Source organism: Panthera tigris, chromosome X (genome assembly GCF_018350195.1).
Source record: "Panthera tigris isolate Pti1 chromosome X, P.tigris_Pti1_mat1.1, whole genome shotgun sequence".
Taxonomy (NCBI): domain Eukaryota; kingdom Metazoa; phylum Chordata; class Mammalia; order Carnivora; family Felidae; genus Panthera; species Panthera tigris.
The window spans coordinates 46721235-46738896 of NC_056677.1; the positions used below are offsets into that span (position 1 = coordinate 46721235).

Here is a 17662-nt window from a genome sequence, read left to right on the forward strand (position 1 = left end):
CAAAGACATAAGGCACACGTAGGAGTTGGTGAGGTTGAGAAAAGAAAATTCAGTGATGGCAAAAACAAAAAAGCTGAACCATGTGTCCAGAGTTCATAACCTAGGGAACCAGAATAGTCAATATATGAACTCTCACAAACACTGTTTACACCTTGTCAGAAATGAATAATGCTAAGTTTGAGAGTCAAAAAGACACACTTATTTCTCCTACAGAAATAAACATGAATCAAAAAAAGCCAAGATCTAATAAACTGTCAGTATCCAAAATATATAAACATCTTATACAACTCAACACCAAAACACACAAATAATCCAATTGAAAATAGGCAGAAGACATGAACAGACATTTCTCCAAAGAAGACATACAGATGGCCAACAGACACATGAAAAGATGATTAACATCACTCATCATCAGGGAAATGCAAATCAAAACTACAATGAGATATCACCTCATACCTGTCAGAATGGCTAAAACCAAAAACACATGAAACAAGTGTTGGCAAGGATGTGGAGAAAAAGGAACCCCCTTGCACTGTTGGTGAGGATACAAACTGGTGCAGCCACTCTGGAAAACAATATGGAGCTTCCTCAAAAAATTAAAAATAGGACTATCATATGATCCAGCAATTCCACTACTGGGTATTTCCCCCCTAAAGATTACAAAAAAACACTAATTCAAAAAGATATATGCACTCTGATGTTTATAGCGAAACTAATTACAACAGCAAAATTATGGAAGCAACCCAAGTGTCCATCAATAGATGAATGGATAAAGATGTAGTATGTATGTGTGTGTGTGTGTGTGTGTGTGTGTGTGTGTGTGTGTGTGTATAAACACAATGGAATATTATTTGGCCATAATAAAGAACGAAATCTTGCTGTTTACAACAACATGGATTGATCTAGAGGGTATAATACTAAGTGATACAAGTCAGTCAGAGATAGACAAATACGATATGATTTCACTCATGTGGAATTAATGAAATGACATAAACGAACAAAGAAAAAAAGAGACAAACTAAGAAAACAGACTCTTAATTACAGAGAACAAACCCTTCTGGTTAACCAGAAGGCAGGCGGGGGGGGGGGGATGGGTGAAATAGATGAAGGGTATTAAAGAGTTCACTTGTGATGAGCACAGGGTGATGCATGGAAGTGTAGGATCACTATATTGTACACCTGAAATTAATATCACACTGTATGTTTAACTATACTGGAATTAAAATTTTTTAAAAAGCCAAGAATTTAGATAAAGTGCCAAAGATTTTGTCTATAAAATATTATTTCTAATTAACTACAAAAGACATCCCTCCACATTCAAACCAGGCTAGAAAAGTCCAATACAAAGAACAAACCATCATCACCAAGAGCAAGAGATCTGACTTATAAATAAATTTGTTTATCGATATATGGCGTCCTCAGTGTCTTTGCCAATAATACAATCAGTGTCTCAAGATTCTAGTTTCACAATGTTAGGCACATCCTCAGGCATAAACAACTTTTAACTTTCAGTGAGTTTTATATAACTATATTGAATTTATGAAAGAGAGCCTTTGAAAGGGAGAAAAATCTAGGCAGTGTTAAATACATTTAACAGAATACAGAACCTCTAAAATACACCTTACCTTTACCTGTGAGACCGTCTGGACAGTTAATGGGGAAACCTGGGGTTGTGAGACAACTGGAGGTCCAAGGACATGTACAGGCAAAACAGTGGACTGACCTTGAACCAAAGGCAAAATGTGGGGCTGAGACAGCTTTGGCTGCTGTTGCAGCTGTTAAATAAGAAAAAAAAATATGTTAAAGATAAACTCTCCCATTTACAGTAAATATATGGATTATATATTTAAAAATATAACAGTTCACTTTACCCCTGAAATCTGCTGGTAATGTCCTACTCGCTGCTGGGATGGATAAATCATCCCTGGAACATTTATTTCAGCCTGTGGGATGTTGGAAACCACTTGAGAACCCATCTTCTGGTCTGAGGAACAGGCCACACTGGGATGACTTGAAGTATCTGAGTGTATAGCAGATCCAGCTCCTGCGTCAGACAAATTGTCACCTATGACAAAGAAAAGAAGCAACAGGTAGAAGGAAAAACTTGAAGCACAAGGTCTAAATGACATGGGAAATAATAAGTGTTTTATATTTTCTTTTACTCTGACAACCCGAGACAACTTGAAATAAAATATGCACACTATACAATTAACCAAAAACCATCATGTAAACTCTCCATGCTGACATTGTAGTATAACAAAAATTTTCTTAGTAAAGCAAACCTAAAAACAAAGAATCACATAAAAATCAACTCCATTTATGCAAAAATTCTCAATAAGATACTAGCAAATCAAATTCAACAGCATATAAAAAGAATTATTCACCATGATCAAGTGGGATTCATTCCTGGGATGCAGGGCTGGTTCAACATTCACAAATCGATCAACGTGATACATCACATTAACAAAAAAAAAGAGAAGAACCATATGATCCTGTCAATCGATGCAGAAAAGGCCTTTGACAAAATCCAGCACCCTTTCTTAATAAAAACCCTTGAGAAAGTCGGGATAGAAGGAACATACTTAAAGATCATAAAAGCCATTTATGAAAAGCCCACAGCTAACATCATCCTCAATGGGGAAAAACTGAGAGCTTTTTCCCTGAGATCAGGAACACCACAGGGATGCCCACTCTCACCGCTGCTGTTTAACATAGTGCTGGAAGTTCTAGCATCAGCAATCAGACAACAAAAGGAAATCAAAGGCATCAAAATTGGCAAAGATGAAGTCAAGCTTTTGCTTTTTGCAGATGACATGATATTATACATGGAAAATCCGATAGACTCCACCAAAAGTCTGCTAGAACTGATACATGAATTCAGCAAAGTTGCAGGATACAAAATCAATGTACAGAAATCAGTTGCATTCTTATACACTAACAATGAAGCAACAGAAAGACAAATAAAGAAACTGATCCCATTCACAATTGCACCAAGAAGCATAAAATACCTAGGAATAAATCTAACCAAAGATGTAAAAGATCTGTATGCTGAAAACTATAGAAAGCTTATGCAGGTAATTGAAGAAGATATAAAGAAATGGAAAGACATTCCCTGCTCATGGATTGGAAGAATAAATATTGTCAAAATGTCAATACTACCCAAAGCCATCTACACATTCAATGCAATCCCAATCAAAATTGCACCAGCATTCTTCTCGAAACTAGAACAGGCAATCCTAAAATTCATATGGAACCACAAAAGGCCCCGAATAGCCAAAGTAATTTTGAAGAAGACCAAAGCAGGAGGCATCACAATCCCAGACTTTAGCCTCTACTACAAAGCTGTAATCATCAAGACAGCATGGTATTGGCATAAAAACAGACACATAGACCAATGGAATACAATAGAAACCCCAGAACTAGACCCACAAACGTATGGCCAACTAATCTTTGACAAAGCAGGAAAGAACATCCAATGGAAAAAAGACAGTCTCTTTAACAAATGGTGCTGGGAGAACTGGACAGCAACATGCAGAAGGTTGAAACTAGACCACTTTCTCACACCATTCACAAAAATAAACTCAAAATGGATAAAGGACCTGAATGTGAGACAGGAAACCATCAAAACCCTAGAGGAGAAAGCAGGAAAAGACCTCTCTGACCTCAGCCGTAGCAATCTCTTACTCGGCACATCCCCAAAGGCAAGGGAATTAAAAGCAAAAGTGAATTACTGGGACCTTATGAAGATAAAAAGCTTCTGCACAGCAAAGGAAACAACCAACAAAACTAAAAGGCAATCAACGGAATGGGAAAAGATATTTGCAAATGACATATCGGACAAAGGGCTAGTATCCAAAATCTATAAAGAGCTCATCAAACTCCACACCCGAAAAGCAAATAACCCAGTGAAGAAATGGGCAGAAAACATGAATAGACACTTCTCTAAAGAAGACATCCGGATGGCCAACAGGCACACGAAAAGATGTTCAACGTCGCTCCTTATCAGGGAAATACAAATCAAAACCACACTCAGATATCACCTCACGCCAGTCAGAGTGGCCAAAATGAACCCATCAGGAGACTATAGATGCTGGAGAGGATGTGGAGAAACAGGAACCCTCTTGCACTGTTGGTGGGAATGCAAATTGGTGTAGCCGCTCTGGAAAGCAGTGTGGAGGTTCCTCAAAAAATTAAAAATAGACCTACCCTATGACCCAGCAATAGCACTGCTAGGAATTTACCCAAGGGATACAGGAGTACTGATGCATAGGGGCACTTGTACCCCAGTGTTTATAGCAGCACTCTCAACAATAGCCAAATTATGGAAAGAGCCTAAATGTCCATCAACTGATGAATGGATAAAGAAATTGTGGTTTATATACACAATGGAATACTACGTGGCAATGAGAAAAAATGAAATATGGCCTTTTGTAGCAACGTGGATGGAACTGGAGAGTGTGATGCTAAGTGAAATAAGCCATACAGAGAAAGACAGATACCATATGGTTTCACTCTTATGTGGATCCTGAGAAATGTAACAGAAACCCATGGGGGAGGGGAAGGAAAAAATAAAAAAGAGGTTAGAGTGGGAGAGAGCCAAAGCATAAGAGACTGTTAAAAACTGAGAACAAACTGAGGGTTGATGGGGGGTGGGAGGGAGGGGAGGGTGGGTGATGGGTATTGAGGAGGGCACCTTTTGGGATGAGCACTGGGTGTTGTATGGAAACCAATTTGACAGTAAATTTCATATATTAAAAAATAAAAAATAAAAAATAAAAAAAATAAAAAATAAAAAAATAATAAAAAAAATAAAAGACTCCTGATACTAGGACGCCTCAAGGAGACTGTCCCAATTAGTTACGGAAAAAAAGCCATTAAGTTAGAAATATAATACTAATTTACTGAGCATGGATTAACAATAAACTAATTTGCAAATGTTAAAAAAAAAAATCAACTCCATTTGCTGGCCATTTCATGTAAATCCCTAACTAATCTATACTTGCCATTAGGATTTCAGTAAAATCTAAGGGTCATATATATTCTCATTCTCTTAGAACCTGGCTAGAAAATACTATCTTTACAGAACAATTGGTTATTACTATGAAAACACTAAAAAAAGAAAAGAAAATACTGTGTCCTTCTAGAGAAGAGAATGCATTATAGCAGAAAAATTAAAGGAACTACAATAATTTTATACTTGAGTCTAAAAACAAAGGATCTTAAAGTCTAGAAAATTCCTCCTTAAAAAATAAATTTTCCCTTTAGTTCCAAATATTCTTTATTTAAGGATTTACATTAGACCTTTAAAAATGGTAAAAATATTATAGCTCTTATTCAGTTAGCACTTTGGACAAGTCATGTAACAAAACAGTTTCTTAATTTTAAAATAAGATAACTAGGCTGGCTTGTCTATTTCAGGGAGTTTGTAAAAGGACTGATGAAATGATGGATAATAGAATTCTTTGAAGAGCACAAAAGTACTATTTCAAGATAAGGGAATACAATCACACGTTTGTTTACTTTTATAAATTAGGAATACTACCTGTAACAGAGGAGCAGTGCTGCTGTGGTTTTCTTTGTAGAAACTGTTGTCGAACATGCTGATCAACTTCAGTTTCTTCACATTCAGCCCCCGTGTGCTGAGCAGGAGCAGGGGACAAAGTTGCATTCTGGTGCTGAGGGAGTACATTCCCCACAGACTTGCACTGGGAATCCCTGCGTTCTTCCAAACAGCCAGCTGGTTTCTTCTCCCTTGTCTTCTTTATCAGGGTGACCCGGTCTCTAATGGACTTAGCAACAGCTTTGGAATCACTTTCATGGAAGAATCCTGACTTGACCTACAAACAAAACATAATAAGCAAACTACATCTTTAACATTTAAGATTTTTAACTTTTTTTTTTACCAGCAGAGTTATTTTGCACTCCCAAATTGCAAATGCCATTAAATAAGAGCTAATTTGTTTACATGTCCTTTTTGTTTCAATTCAATATAATTGACATAGTTTCAAGTGTATATCATAGTAATTAAATAATTTTTTATACAGGGGTGCCTGGGTGGCTTAGTCGGTTGAGCGTCTGACTTGGCTCAGGTCACGATCTCACAGTTTTGTGGGTTCGAGCCCTACATCAGGCTCTGTGCTGACAGCTCAGAGCCTGGAGCCTGCTTCAGATTTTGTGTCTCACTCTCTCTCTGCCCCTCTGCACCCCCCCCTCAAAAATGAATAAACATTAAAAAAATTTTAAATAATTTTTTATACAACTTTATTTATGTTGAGAGGTAGACAGGGAGACAGAGTGCATGTGAGCAGGGGAAGGGCAGAGAGAGAGGGAGAGAGGGAGAATCCCAAGCAGGCTCCACACTGTCAGTGCAGAGCCTGATGTAGGGCTCAAACTCATGAACCTGTGAGATCATGACCTGAGCCGAAACCAAGAGTGGAACACTTCACTGACTGAGCCACCCAGGCGCCCCTCAATATTTTCGATGTACATCTAGGTTCTTTCTTTTTAATGTTTATTTATTTTTGAGAGAGAGAGAGAGAGAGAGAGAGAGAGAGAGAGAGAGAGAGACGGAGCGTGAGCAGGAGAGTGGGAGAGAGACTGAGGAAGACACAGAATCAGAAGCAGCTCCAGGCTGTCAGCATAGAGCCCGACACGGGGCTTGAACTCACAAACTGTGAGATCATGACCTGAGCCAAAGTCAGACACCCAACCGAGTGAGCTACCCAGGCCCACCTTCTATGTTCTTTCTTAGACATACATAAATGTAGAGCCTTTAATAAGCATAAGAAAAATACCACTACCAAGTATTGTTAAAAGAATTGTGGCTTTAAACAAAACAAACAAATAACTTGATGTTTCAGTACATGCAGTCTTATTACAGTTAATTTATGACTGTCATTAAGGTTTGTGAAAGATTAAAAGTTTCTTATTCAACAACATTAAGTGCCTACAATGTGCCCAGTACTGGACTCCAGAGACATAGAAGTTATTACACTGGTCGTTTGTCCTGTATGAGCACAAAATCTGGTGGTAAGATGGTACATATTTAACTTAAAATAAGGTAGAAAGCTTTAAGCTCCTATAAAAGCCCTAAAGGGAAAAGAGAAGAAAGCATCACAGAGGAAGGTAAACTCTGACTTGAATTAAAACAAACAAACAAAAAAAGGAACTTGCTGGCTATTAAGGGAGGTGGAGATGAAATTTAGAGATCCACACTCCAGGCAAAGGGATATCGGCTCACAGCAAAGTACTACATCTTACCAGGTGTTAGAAGTGTGAGAGAAGTTAAGGGCTTGCTGTCTGAGAAAAGCGGGGCTGAGGAGCAGAAAGATGACTTGAGGAGGTGGCATGGCAGATTATTCTCAGTCCTACAATCTGTTTTTTTTTAATTTTTTTTAACGTTTATTTATTTTTGAGACAGAGAGAGAGACAGAGCATGAACGGGGGAGGGGCAGAGAGAGAGGGAGACACAGAATCAGAAGCAGGCTCCAGGCTCTGAGCCATCAGCCCAGAGCCCAACGCGGGGCTCGAACTCACAGACCGCGAGATGGTGACCTGAGCTGAAGTCGGAGGCTTAACCGACTGAGCCACCCAGGCGCCCCTACAATCTGTTTTTTAAAGTATGCCTTGTGGGTCTGAATACTCAGGAAAATTTCGTGGTAGTTGAAAGATGATTAAAATGTTAGATGGAATCCATATATTTACTTTCACTCCCTCCAAAAGCTCTAAAAAAATCCCCATACTAAATGGATTTTTAAGTTATAAACCCACAAGAACAGGGAGAATAAGAGAAAAACAACAGCAACAACATTTTGGACACTCCAGAATGTGGAAAACAGATTAAGTGACCTAGAAGACCTGAAAATGGTGAACTAAAACAGATTAAGTGACCTAGAAGACCTGAAAATGGTGAACTAGGGAAAGTGGAGAATCATTATCATTTATACTGAAAAATATTCACAAGGCACAGGAACTGGCAATACCTGTTCTGGCATTGGTGTGAGAAGCACTTAAATATTTGGATCCCTGTGCCCCTTCCTCCATTCCACACCTTTGGGTGATTGATTCTCCCCTCCCCAAGAAGCCTGGAGTTTTGTTCTCTAGAGAGGGTAAAAGAGAGGATCTCTGGACTATAGAACACCAGGCACAGTTGACAGTAAAGCTACCAGGTAGAAAGTAAGATTAAATGACAATATGCACACTGAATGCCATATGCAGAAACCCTCAGCCCTTTCCCCCACTTGGCTACCAAAATACCAGTAACCAGCCCCCTACCCTTCAGGAAGGACACTGAAAGATGATTCTCTGGGGGAATCTGACCAATCCAAGAATACAGACCTACAAATATTGATGTCAGAGATTCCTTAATTAAAGGCCCACCGTAGAGGTCAACGTTAACAAGTCCGATACAAGCAATCACATCATCCAATGGGCTTGTAAGTTTCTGTGGAACACAAATTATGGGCCCTCAAAGATGTCCCATCCTAATCCTCAAACCTATGAATATGAGGAGAGATCAATCCCATTATTTTGCTATGAACAGGTGACCTTAAAATAGGGAGATTATTTGGGTGAGCCTTTTACCAGCTGGTGACTAAGGATTCAACATGTCATTGCTGCCTTTGAAGATGGAGTGAGGACATATGAAGGGACTGAAAAGCAGCCTCTAGGAGTGGAAAGTGACCACCACCTAACAGCCAGCAAGGAAACGGGGGCCTCTGTCTTACAACTATATAGAATTGAATTCTGCCAAAAACTCATAAGCAGATATGCCCACAGTACCTCCAGATAAGAACCCTGGCTGCTAACACCTTAATTTCAGCCTGTGAGATCCTAAGCAGAGAATACAGTGAAGCCCACTAGGACTTTTGACCTCCAGAACTGAATTAATAAATGGGTGTTGCTTTAAGTCACTAAATTTGTGGTAATTTGTTACACAGCAACAGAAAACATAGTCTCCTATAGTCTATTAATCATGAGCAGCAAGTCAAGAATTACCAGAAATATGAGAAAAGCCTCTAACAAGAAGACAGTATAAAACCAACAAAGGTAAAACAGCAATTTGGAGAAAAGAGACTACACAGGTAGAAAAACGTCAGAAACACTTTTTTTACAAATATTACAGAGAGGTGTGATAATATTGCCTCAACAAAACAAAAAACAAGATGTTTACTCTAAGGAAGGAACAGACCAAACAATGAATAGGAACTCTTAAAATTAAAACCATGATAACAGAAATGAAAAACTCGATGGGTTAGAAAATAAAGTTGATAATATCTGCCAGAAAGGAGAATAAAAGGACAATAAAGGTGGAAAATAGAAAAGAAAGAACAGTGGAGAATCAGTCCAAAAGGTCCAATATCCAAATGCTAATAGTTCCAGAAAGAAAAAAAATGGGGAGAAATGATCAATAAAATACTTCAAGAAACTTCCCAGAAACTAAAGGATATGAGTTGACAGATTAGAAAGCTCCACTGAGAACCAACAAAGTAGATGAAAATAGACTCAAATCAAGACACATCACTTTATTTTAAAATCTAGATTGTCTGATATAAGTATGGCTACTCCAGTTTTCTTTTGTTGACCATTAGCATGATAGACGGCTTTCCATCCCCTTGAGATCATAAAAGCCATATATGAACGACCCAACGCTAATATCATCCTCAATGTGGAAAAACTGAGAGCTTTCCCCCTAAGGTCAGGAACAAGACAGGGATGTCCACTCTCACCACTGTTATTCAACACAGAATTGGAAGTCTTAGCCTCTGCAATCAGACAACACAAAGAAATAAAAGGCATCCAAATCGGCCAGCAGGAGGTCAAACTTTCACTCTTCACAGATGACATGATACTCTATATGGAAAAGCCAAAAGATTCCACCAAAAAACTGCTAGAATTGATTCATGAATTCAGGATAGTTGCAAGATATAAAATCAATGCACAGAAATCGGTTGCATTCCTATACACCAACAATGAAGTGACAGAAAGAGAAATCAAGGAAATGATCCCATTTACAGTTGCACCAAAAACCATAAGATACCTAGGAATAAATCTAACCAAAGAGGTGAAAAATCTATACACTGAAAACTATAGAAAGCTTATGAAAGAAATTGAAGAAGACAGAAAGAAATGGAAAAAGATTCCATGCTCCTGGATAGGAAGAACAAATATTGTTAAAATGTCTATACTACCCAAAGAAATCTACATATTCAATGCAATCCCTATCAAAATAACACCAGCATTCTTCACAGAGCTAGAACAAATAATCCTAAAATTTGTATGGAGCCAGAAAAGACCCCGAATAGCCAAAGCAATCTTGATAAAGAAAACCAAAGCAGGAGGCATCACAATCCCAGAGTTCAAGCTATACTACAAAGCTGTAACCATCAAGACAGTATGGTACTGGCACAAGAACAGGCACTCAGATCAATGGAACAGAATAGAGAACCCAGAAATGGACCCACAAACATATGGCCAAACAATCTTTGACAAAGCAGGAAAGAATATCCAATGGAATAAAGACAGTCTCTTCAGCAAGTGGTGCTGGGAAAAGTGGACAGCGACATGCAGAAGAATGAACCTGGACCACTTTCTTACACCATCCCCAAAAATAAACTCAAAATGGATGAAAGACCTCAATGTAAGACAGGAAGCCATCAAAATCCTCGAGAAGAAAGCAGGCAAAAACCTCTTTGATCTTGCTCGCAGCAACTTCTTACTCAACACGTCTCCGGAGGCAAGGGAAACAAAAGCAAAAATGAACTACTGGGACCTCATCAAAATAAAAAACTTCCGCACAGCAAAGGATATAATCAGCAAAACTAAAAGGCAACTGAAAGAATGGGAGAAGATATTTGCAAATGACATATCAGATAAAGGGTTAGTATCCAAAATCTATAAAGAACTTATCAAACTCAACACCCAAAAAACAAATAATCCAGGGAAGAAATGGGCAAAAGACATGAATAGACACTTCTCCAAGGAAAACATCCAGATGGCCAACCGACACATGAAAAAATGCTCAACATTACTCCTCATCAGGGAAATACAAATCAAAACCACAATGAGATACCACCTTACACCTGTCAGAATGGCTAACATTAACAATTCAGGCAACAACAGATGTTGGCAAGGATGTGGAGAAAGAGGATCTCTTTTGCATTGTTGGTGGGAATGCAAACTGGTGCAGCCACTCTGGAAAACAGCATAGAGATTCCTCAAAAAACTACAAATAGAACTACCCTACAACCCAGCAATTGCACTACGAGGCATTTAGCCAAGGGATACAGGTGTGCTGTTTCGAAGGGACACATGCACCCCCATGTTTATAGCAGCACTATCAATAATAGCCAAAGTACGGAAAGAGCCCAAATGTCCATCGATGGATGAATGGATAAAGAAGATGTGGTATATATATATACAATGGAGTATTACTCGGCAATCAAAAAGAATGAAATCTTGCCATTTGCAACAACGTGGATGGAACTGGAGGGTGTTATGCTAAGTGAAATTAGTCAGTCACAGAAAGACAAAACTCATATGACTTCACTCATATGAGGACTATAAGAGACAAAACAGATGAACATAAGGGAAGGGAAACAAAAATAATATAAAACCAGGGAGGGGGACAAAACAGAAGAGACTCATAAATATGGAGAACAAACTGAGGGTTACTGGAGGGGTTGCTGGAAGGGGGATGGGCTAAATGGGTAAGGGCAATTAAGGAATCTACTCCTGAAATTATTGTTTCACTATATGCTAACTAATTTGGATGTAAATTTTTAAAAAATAAAAATAAAATTAAAAAAAAACATATCACTGAAATTTTAGAATACTGAAAAAAGAAATAGAAACTATTACAAACTTCCAGAGAGCAAAAAATGGATCACATGCAAAAGATTCTGAAAACAGAACTTTATACTTCTCAATATTAATATTGAAAGCTAGAAAAGCATGGAACAATGAGTCTAAAATTTTTTTAAATGCAACCTAAAATGCCATAGCCAGCCAAACAATCAATTAAATATGAATATAGAATAAGAATATTTTCATACATGCAAATCTCAAAGAATTTACCTCTCATACCCTTTCTTTAAGAAGCAGGCAGAGGAAGTGTGCCACTAAAACAATAGGGTAAGCCACGAAAGAGAAAGACATGAGATTTAGGAAACATGAAACCCAACAGAGAGGATGAAGAGTCTATAAAGATAGTAAAGAGAAATATCAGAATAATAGTTGTGCACCAGATGTCCAAGGCAATCATTCCAGACCAAAACAGTATGACTATAAAAATAGACACGTTAAAGGCTATCATCTCCAAGATCCCCACTGTCAATGTTCCATCCCTCTTTTTAACCCAAGGACAGGATGTCCAGATTAACCTGCCTCAGACTATCTGTACTTGGCTAATCTGACCATGTGCTGCCAAAGCTCCTGTATGCCTTCCCTCCAAGCACTGTAGCAGCCTGGATCTGGTGTGGACACACATTCAACCCCACAGAAGTTCTCTATTGTCATCTGCTCTGTGGGGAGAGGGAGCATGAGGAGATTAGAAGTAGAGAAGTCAGAGAGGCCCATGCCCCATCAAACCATATTGTAACCACACAACTAATTTCTGGTCCATACAACAGCCCACTGGTGACCTGACTAGTGAGCCATGTGTGTATTTCCCTAAATTTAATCATGACCTCACCTGTTGACTTCCCCTCTTGTAAATGCTTAGGGAAACTGAAGGCAGACTATGACTGAGAGACTATTCAGTTGGCTATCCTGGCCATCTTCACCTAATAGTAACTTCAGTAATCACCTAGGTGTGGGCTTGCCACTCAGGTTTCTAAAACAAAACAATATATTACTTAGATAAACTATAATGAAAAACAAAGGAAGGAATAAGTAACACAAAAGCCAGGGTAGATATTACCTGTAGTGATTAGGGAAGGGAATACAACTGGGAGGGGCATACAGGTGGCTTCAAAGGTATCAGTTGTGTTCTATTTCTTAATAAAAGTAGCATTTTATTATTCTTTATACTCTACATACAAATTTAATATACTCTTATGTAAAGATACATTTCACAATAAAATAATTTAAATAAAGAAAAGGAGAAAACGAGAGGAAAGAAAGCAATAAGGAGAAAGGAATCAATCAACCCTGATACTATAAAGGGCAGCATTGGTTGGGGGGTGTGGAGAATAGTGGTAGGATTCACTTACCATTTCATATGCTACTTCCTCAGATGTATCCGTTTCTAAATTGAAACTGAATTCAATAGCTTCATTGTCTTTGTGTTTGCCTTTCAATTTTTTAGGGTCTTCAACCCAGAGTCTTAAAGCCAGGGACGAATTAGAGTAGTCATCTTCCTCTGCTAACTCCACCCTCAGTCCTGTATCCTCAGCAAAAAATGCGTGGTTTAATAGGTCCCTGATAGACAACCTAATAAACAAAATACATATCTCATTATCAATTTGTCCAATCACAAACAAGATATAGAACCCTTAATTAGTAAATATTAATTACATCAAAATAACAATCTTATTTTAAAACTTCTATTAATTAAACCATTACCCTGCTTTGTTAAAAACCGAATCTTATATCCAACTCATTATTACCAAGAATGCAAAGAAATCCCACCTAATATACATTTAAAGTCACCTTAATTAAAGATTGTTATCAACAACACATCTAGATACTATATGCCTAGAGAACTGAAGCTGTGCTATAGTATATGTTGGGTAGAGTGACTAGTTTCCCTAAGCCACTGGCTTAAGTTACTAAAACTCAAACAACAGACTGTCAGCAAAGGCAACTAAAAACTTCCAGATATATAAACTCTAAAGTAAACCATAAATTCAAACTATTTTACAAATGTTATAAATAGAAGTCATTGACTCCATTAACAATAGTCAAGTTAGTGTACTTTACTCTTTAGAGAATGCCATGAATGAAACTAATTTAGTTCTGCAAAGTCCCATGGTTTTCTTAAAATATGTAAGTCTAGTATTTTAGGCCAAAGTATACATGCAGTGGATGTGCCTCTAACCTAATATTAGGAATTAACCATCTCTGAAGAGAAAAAAAAGGACAGGGGTTCAAAAGATTCTTTTACAAGCTCAGGACAGTTAATTTCCTTTGCTTTCACCAATTTCTAAAACAGATATTTAATATCTAATGTATCTACATTACAGGTCAGAGAGAACTAAAACCAATGTCTATGTAGAAAACCTCTCACACTACTTAAAACAGATAAAGTACATTAATAGCATGGTATCCTGTAACTTGAGGATTTTCAACCCTTCTGATCATTTTACTGATTGAGACAAATACATAACTAAGAGAGAGTTATAAAAAGAATAAGCTTCCTCATACTAGTTTTAAGGCTAAGGTGAGATGTGTTTAAGAAGGCACAACCAAGTTAAAGTCCTCTGCCTCTCAATGAAAAATTTCCCTAGGTATTTTTACTAAGGAATAATTACAGCAATACCACCAAAAGACACCATTAAATACTTATTACTCTGTTAGGTATTTTATATGCATTATCTTTTTAATCACCAAAATAAGACCTGTTTTGAGGAACAGTTAAGTAACTTACTCAAGATCACACTGGCTAAGTATGAATCCACATTTGAATCTTGGTCTGATGTAGAAGCTTATGCTCTTTCTAATACACTAATATGCTATGAATCCTTCTGAATATTCCAATGTTCTCTGATAACAGTTCACAATGAAAATGCTGTAAAAGCAATAATCAGAATCCAAACTAAAATGGCTACTTCAACATCATACAACTGATCCTTGAACACTATGGGGGGTTAGGGTGCCAACCTCAGTTGAAAATCTGTGTCTAACTCTTAACTCCCCCAAAACTTAACTATTAATAGTTCTATTGACCAGAAGCCTTACCAATAACATACAGTTGATTAACACGTATTTTGCATATGTATTATATACTGTATTTTTACAATAAACTAAAGAAAACATTATTAAGAAAACCATAAGGAAGAGAAAATACATTTACAGTACTATACTGTTTGTTGTTCAAGGGTCAACTGTATTTTCAGTCTCATTTAAAAAAAAAGTATGCCTAAACTCTTACAACTTAAAAATGGCCACAACAAAAACATTAACAACCTAACTTTAAAAAGGGCAAAGGACTTGAACAGACACTCTTCCAAAGAAGATATACAAATGGCCAATAACCACATGAAAAGAACCACGTGAAAAGATACTCAACATCATTAGCCATTAGGAAAATGCAAATCCAAACCACAATGAGATACCAATTCGTAACCATTAGGATGGCTATTATCAAAAAATGGAAAATAACGAGTATTGGTGAGGACGTTGAAAAACTGGAACCTTCATATGTTAGTGGAAGGAATACAAAATGGTGCAGTCACCATGAAAAAAAACTGGTGGTTCTCCAAAGAATTAAACAGTATTACCATACAATCCAGTAATTCCGGAAACTCCTAGGTATATAATGAAGAGAACTGAAAACAGGGATTCAAGCAAATACTTATTCACCAATACCCATGCAACACTATTCATCATAACCAAAAGGTAGAAATAACTAACCCAAGTGTCCATCAACAGACTAATGGATACACAAAATGGGCATGTATGTGTTTCTTCCTTAAAAATGACATTCTGATACAGGCTACAAAATGGATCAACCTTGAAAACACTATGCTAAGTTAAATAACCAGCCACAAAAAGACAAATTATTGTATGATTCCACTTACATGAGGTACCTAGAATAAACAAATTCATAGAGACAAAAGTAGAATAAATGTTACTAGGTGTTGAGGGGAAAAGGAATGGAGAGGTACTATGTAATAGGTACAGAGTTTCTGTTTGGGTGATGAAAAGGTTCTGTAAATACAAAGCTGTGTGGTTGTATACAACAATGTGAATATACTTAATGCCACTGAATTGTATACTTAAAAATGATTAAAATGGTCAATCTTAAGTTATGCACATTTTATAATTAAAATATATAACTACCTAGATATAGCCTGTTGGTACAAACACCAATAATGTTTTATAATAAAGCTATAATTAAACAGGTTTTACCTTAGTGGCTTTATATATTCTCAGATATACAACACTGAACTTAGAAAACTAATAAAAACGGGGGACAGTCAATAAAATGTGGGTGAAAATAACTTCTATAAAAGACCTATCACCTTCATTAATCATAACCAATAAGGAGGTAAAAAATCAAAAATTTAACCTACTGATTTAACTCGGCAACTGTCCTAAGCTCAAATTAATGGGAAATATAAGCTAAAACTAAAGGGATGTGTCCATAAAAAAAAACTGATACAAATAAATCTAGAATACTACTACTTTAATTTTTTTTTTTTTTTGAGAGATGGAGCATTAGTGGGGAAGGAGCAAGAGAGTGGGAGACACAGAATCCGAAGCAGGCTCCAGGCTCCGAGCTGTCAGCACAGAGCCCAATGCGGGGCTCAAACCCACAAACTGTGAAATCATGACCTGAGCCAAAGTCAGATGCTTAACCGAGCCACCCAGGCGCCCATCTAGAATACTACTTCTTGAAAAAAATAGCCCTATCCACTTTACCATTATCATGACCTAAGGATATATGGTCTATAAATAAAAAACATCCAGTGAGTTGATGGTCAATTTTTTTAAGCTATCATAAAAAATCATTTAAGTACTTACCTGAAGGTAACACAGCAGAAGCTCTCTACCATCAACTGTTAGAAACAAATTAACCTGGGGGCCCAACCATTTGAGTACTTACCTGAAGGTGACACTGCAGAAACTCTCTACTATCAACTGTTAGAAACAAGTTAAACTGGGAGGCTCAAATGACTGTTAAACTGATGGCTGAAGGTGATGAAAATTTGCCACAACACACACAAACAAACCCCAAATTTCAGTTCAAGAAAAACTGAGCACATGGTATCAAAGTCCAAAATGGCAAGCAACATGCACTGATACACTTCACTCAATACAGTACGGTTTGTGTTCTACTCAAAAGTAATACTCAGTATTATTCAAAGGTTAGAAAATGACCCAGTCCAAGATAAGAGTTTAATGTATCTATCAGTTATGTCATTTTGCTACATTTGCACCCACCTTTCTGATTTGTTTTGACGAATACACCCTTCAATGATTTCTTTCACTTCAGGATCAGTGACTTTATTGAAACTGGCTGGCTTTATGCCCTGGGAAAAGAAAAATGGTTTCTAGTCACAAAATAAGCAATTGGAAGCCTAAGTAAACAGGATGCTTATTAAAATAAATTTTGACCACTAAACTAAAATATTCAAGCTTTAAATAAGATAAATATATACATACAGTTTAACAATTTTTTGACAAAGATTTTGCCATAGTTCTAATAGTCTACAAATAACAGTGGAGACTTATAAACAATCTAAATTTCCAACAACAGAGGTGATGTTACATAAATTATATGATATATATATGCTCATGTTATGCAAAAACTAAAAATGTTCTCAAAGTATTTAATAACAGAAAATTCTCATATTGAAACATTAAGTATGGAAAAAATTGGATCTCAAAATGTACATACAAGTATAACCCCAATTAACAAACTATAATAAACGAGTCTTCCAGAAGAGCTAGAAGCAATGGACAATCAATATATTATGTATGTATAGGGGCACCTGGG

General features: G+C 37.1%; 1 protein-coding gene across 1 annotated transcript in view; it reads right to left on the reverse strand.

Annotated features, from left to right (window-relative positions):
• Positions 1-17662, reverse strand: part of WNK3 (WNK lysine deficient protein kinase 3) — a 183176-nt gene that overhangs the window by 117302 nt on the left and 48212 nt on the right. Inside the window, exons 6-10 of the mRNA XM_042974715.1 lie at positions 17107-17195; positions 13212-13431; positions 5543-5837; positions 1872-2065; positions 1626-1775 (exon numbers count right to left, since the gene is read on the reverse strand). Of these exons, the coding sequence (XP_042830649.1) occupies positions 1626-1775; positions 1872-2065; positions 5543-5837; positions 13212-13431; positions 17107-17195 (948 nt within the window). The remainder of the gene's footprint in view (positions 1-1625; positions 1776-1871; positions 2066-5542; positions 5838-13211; positions 13432-17106; positions 17196-17662) is intronic.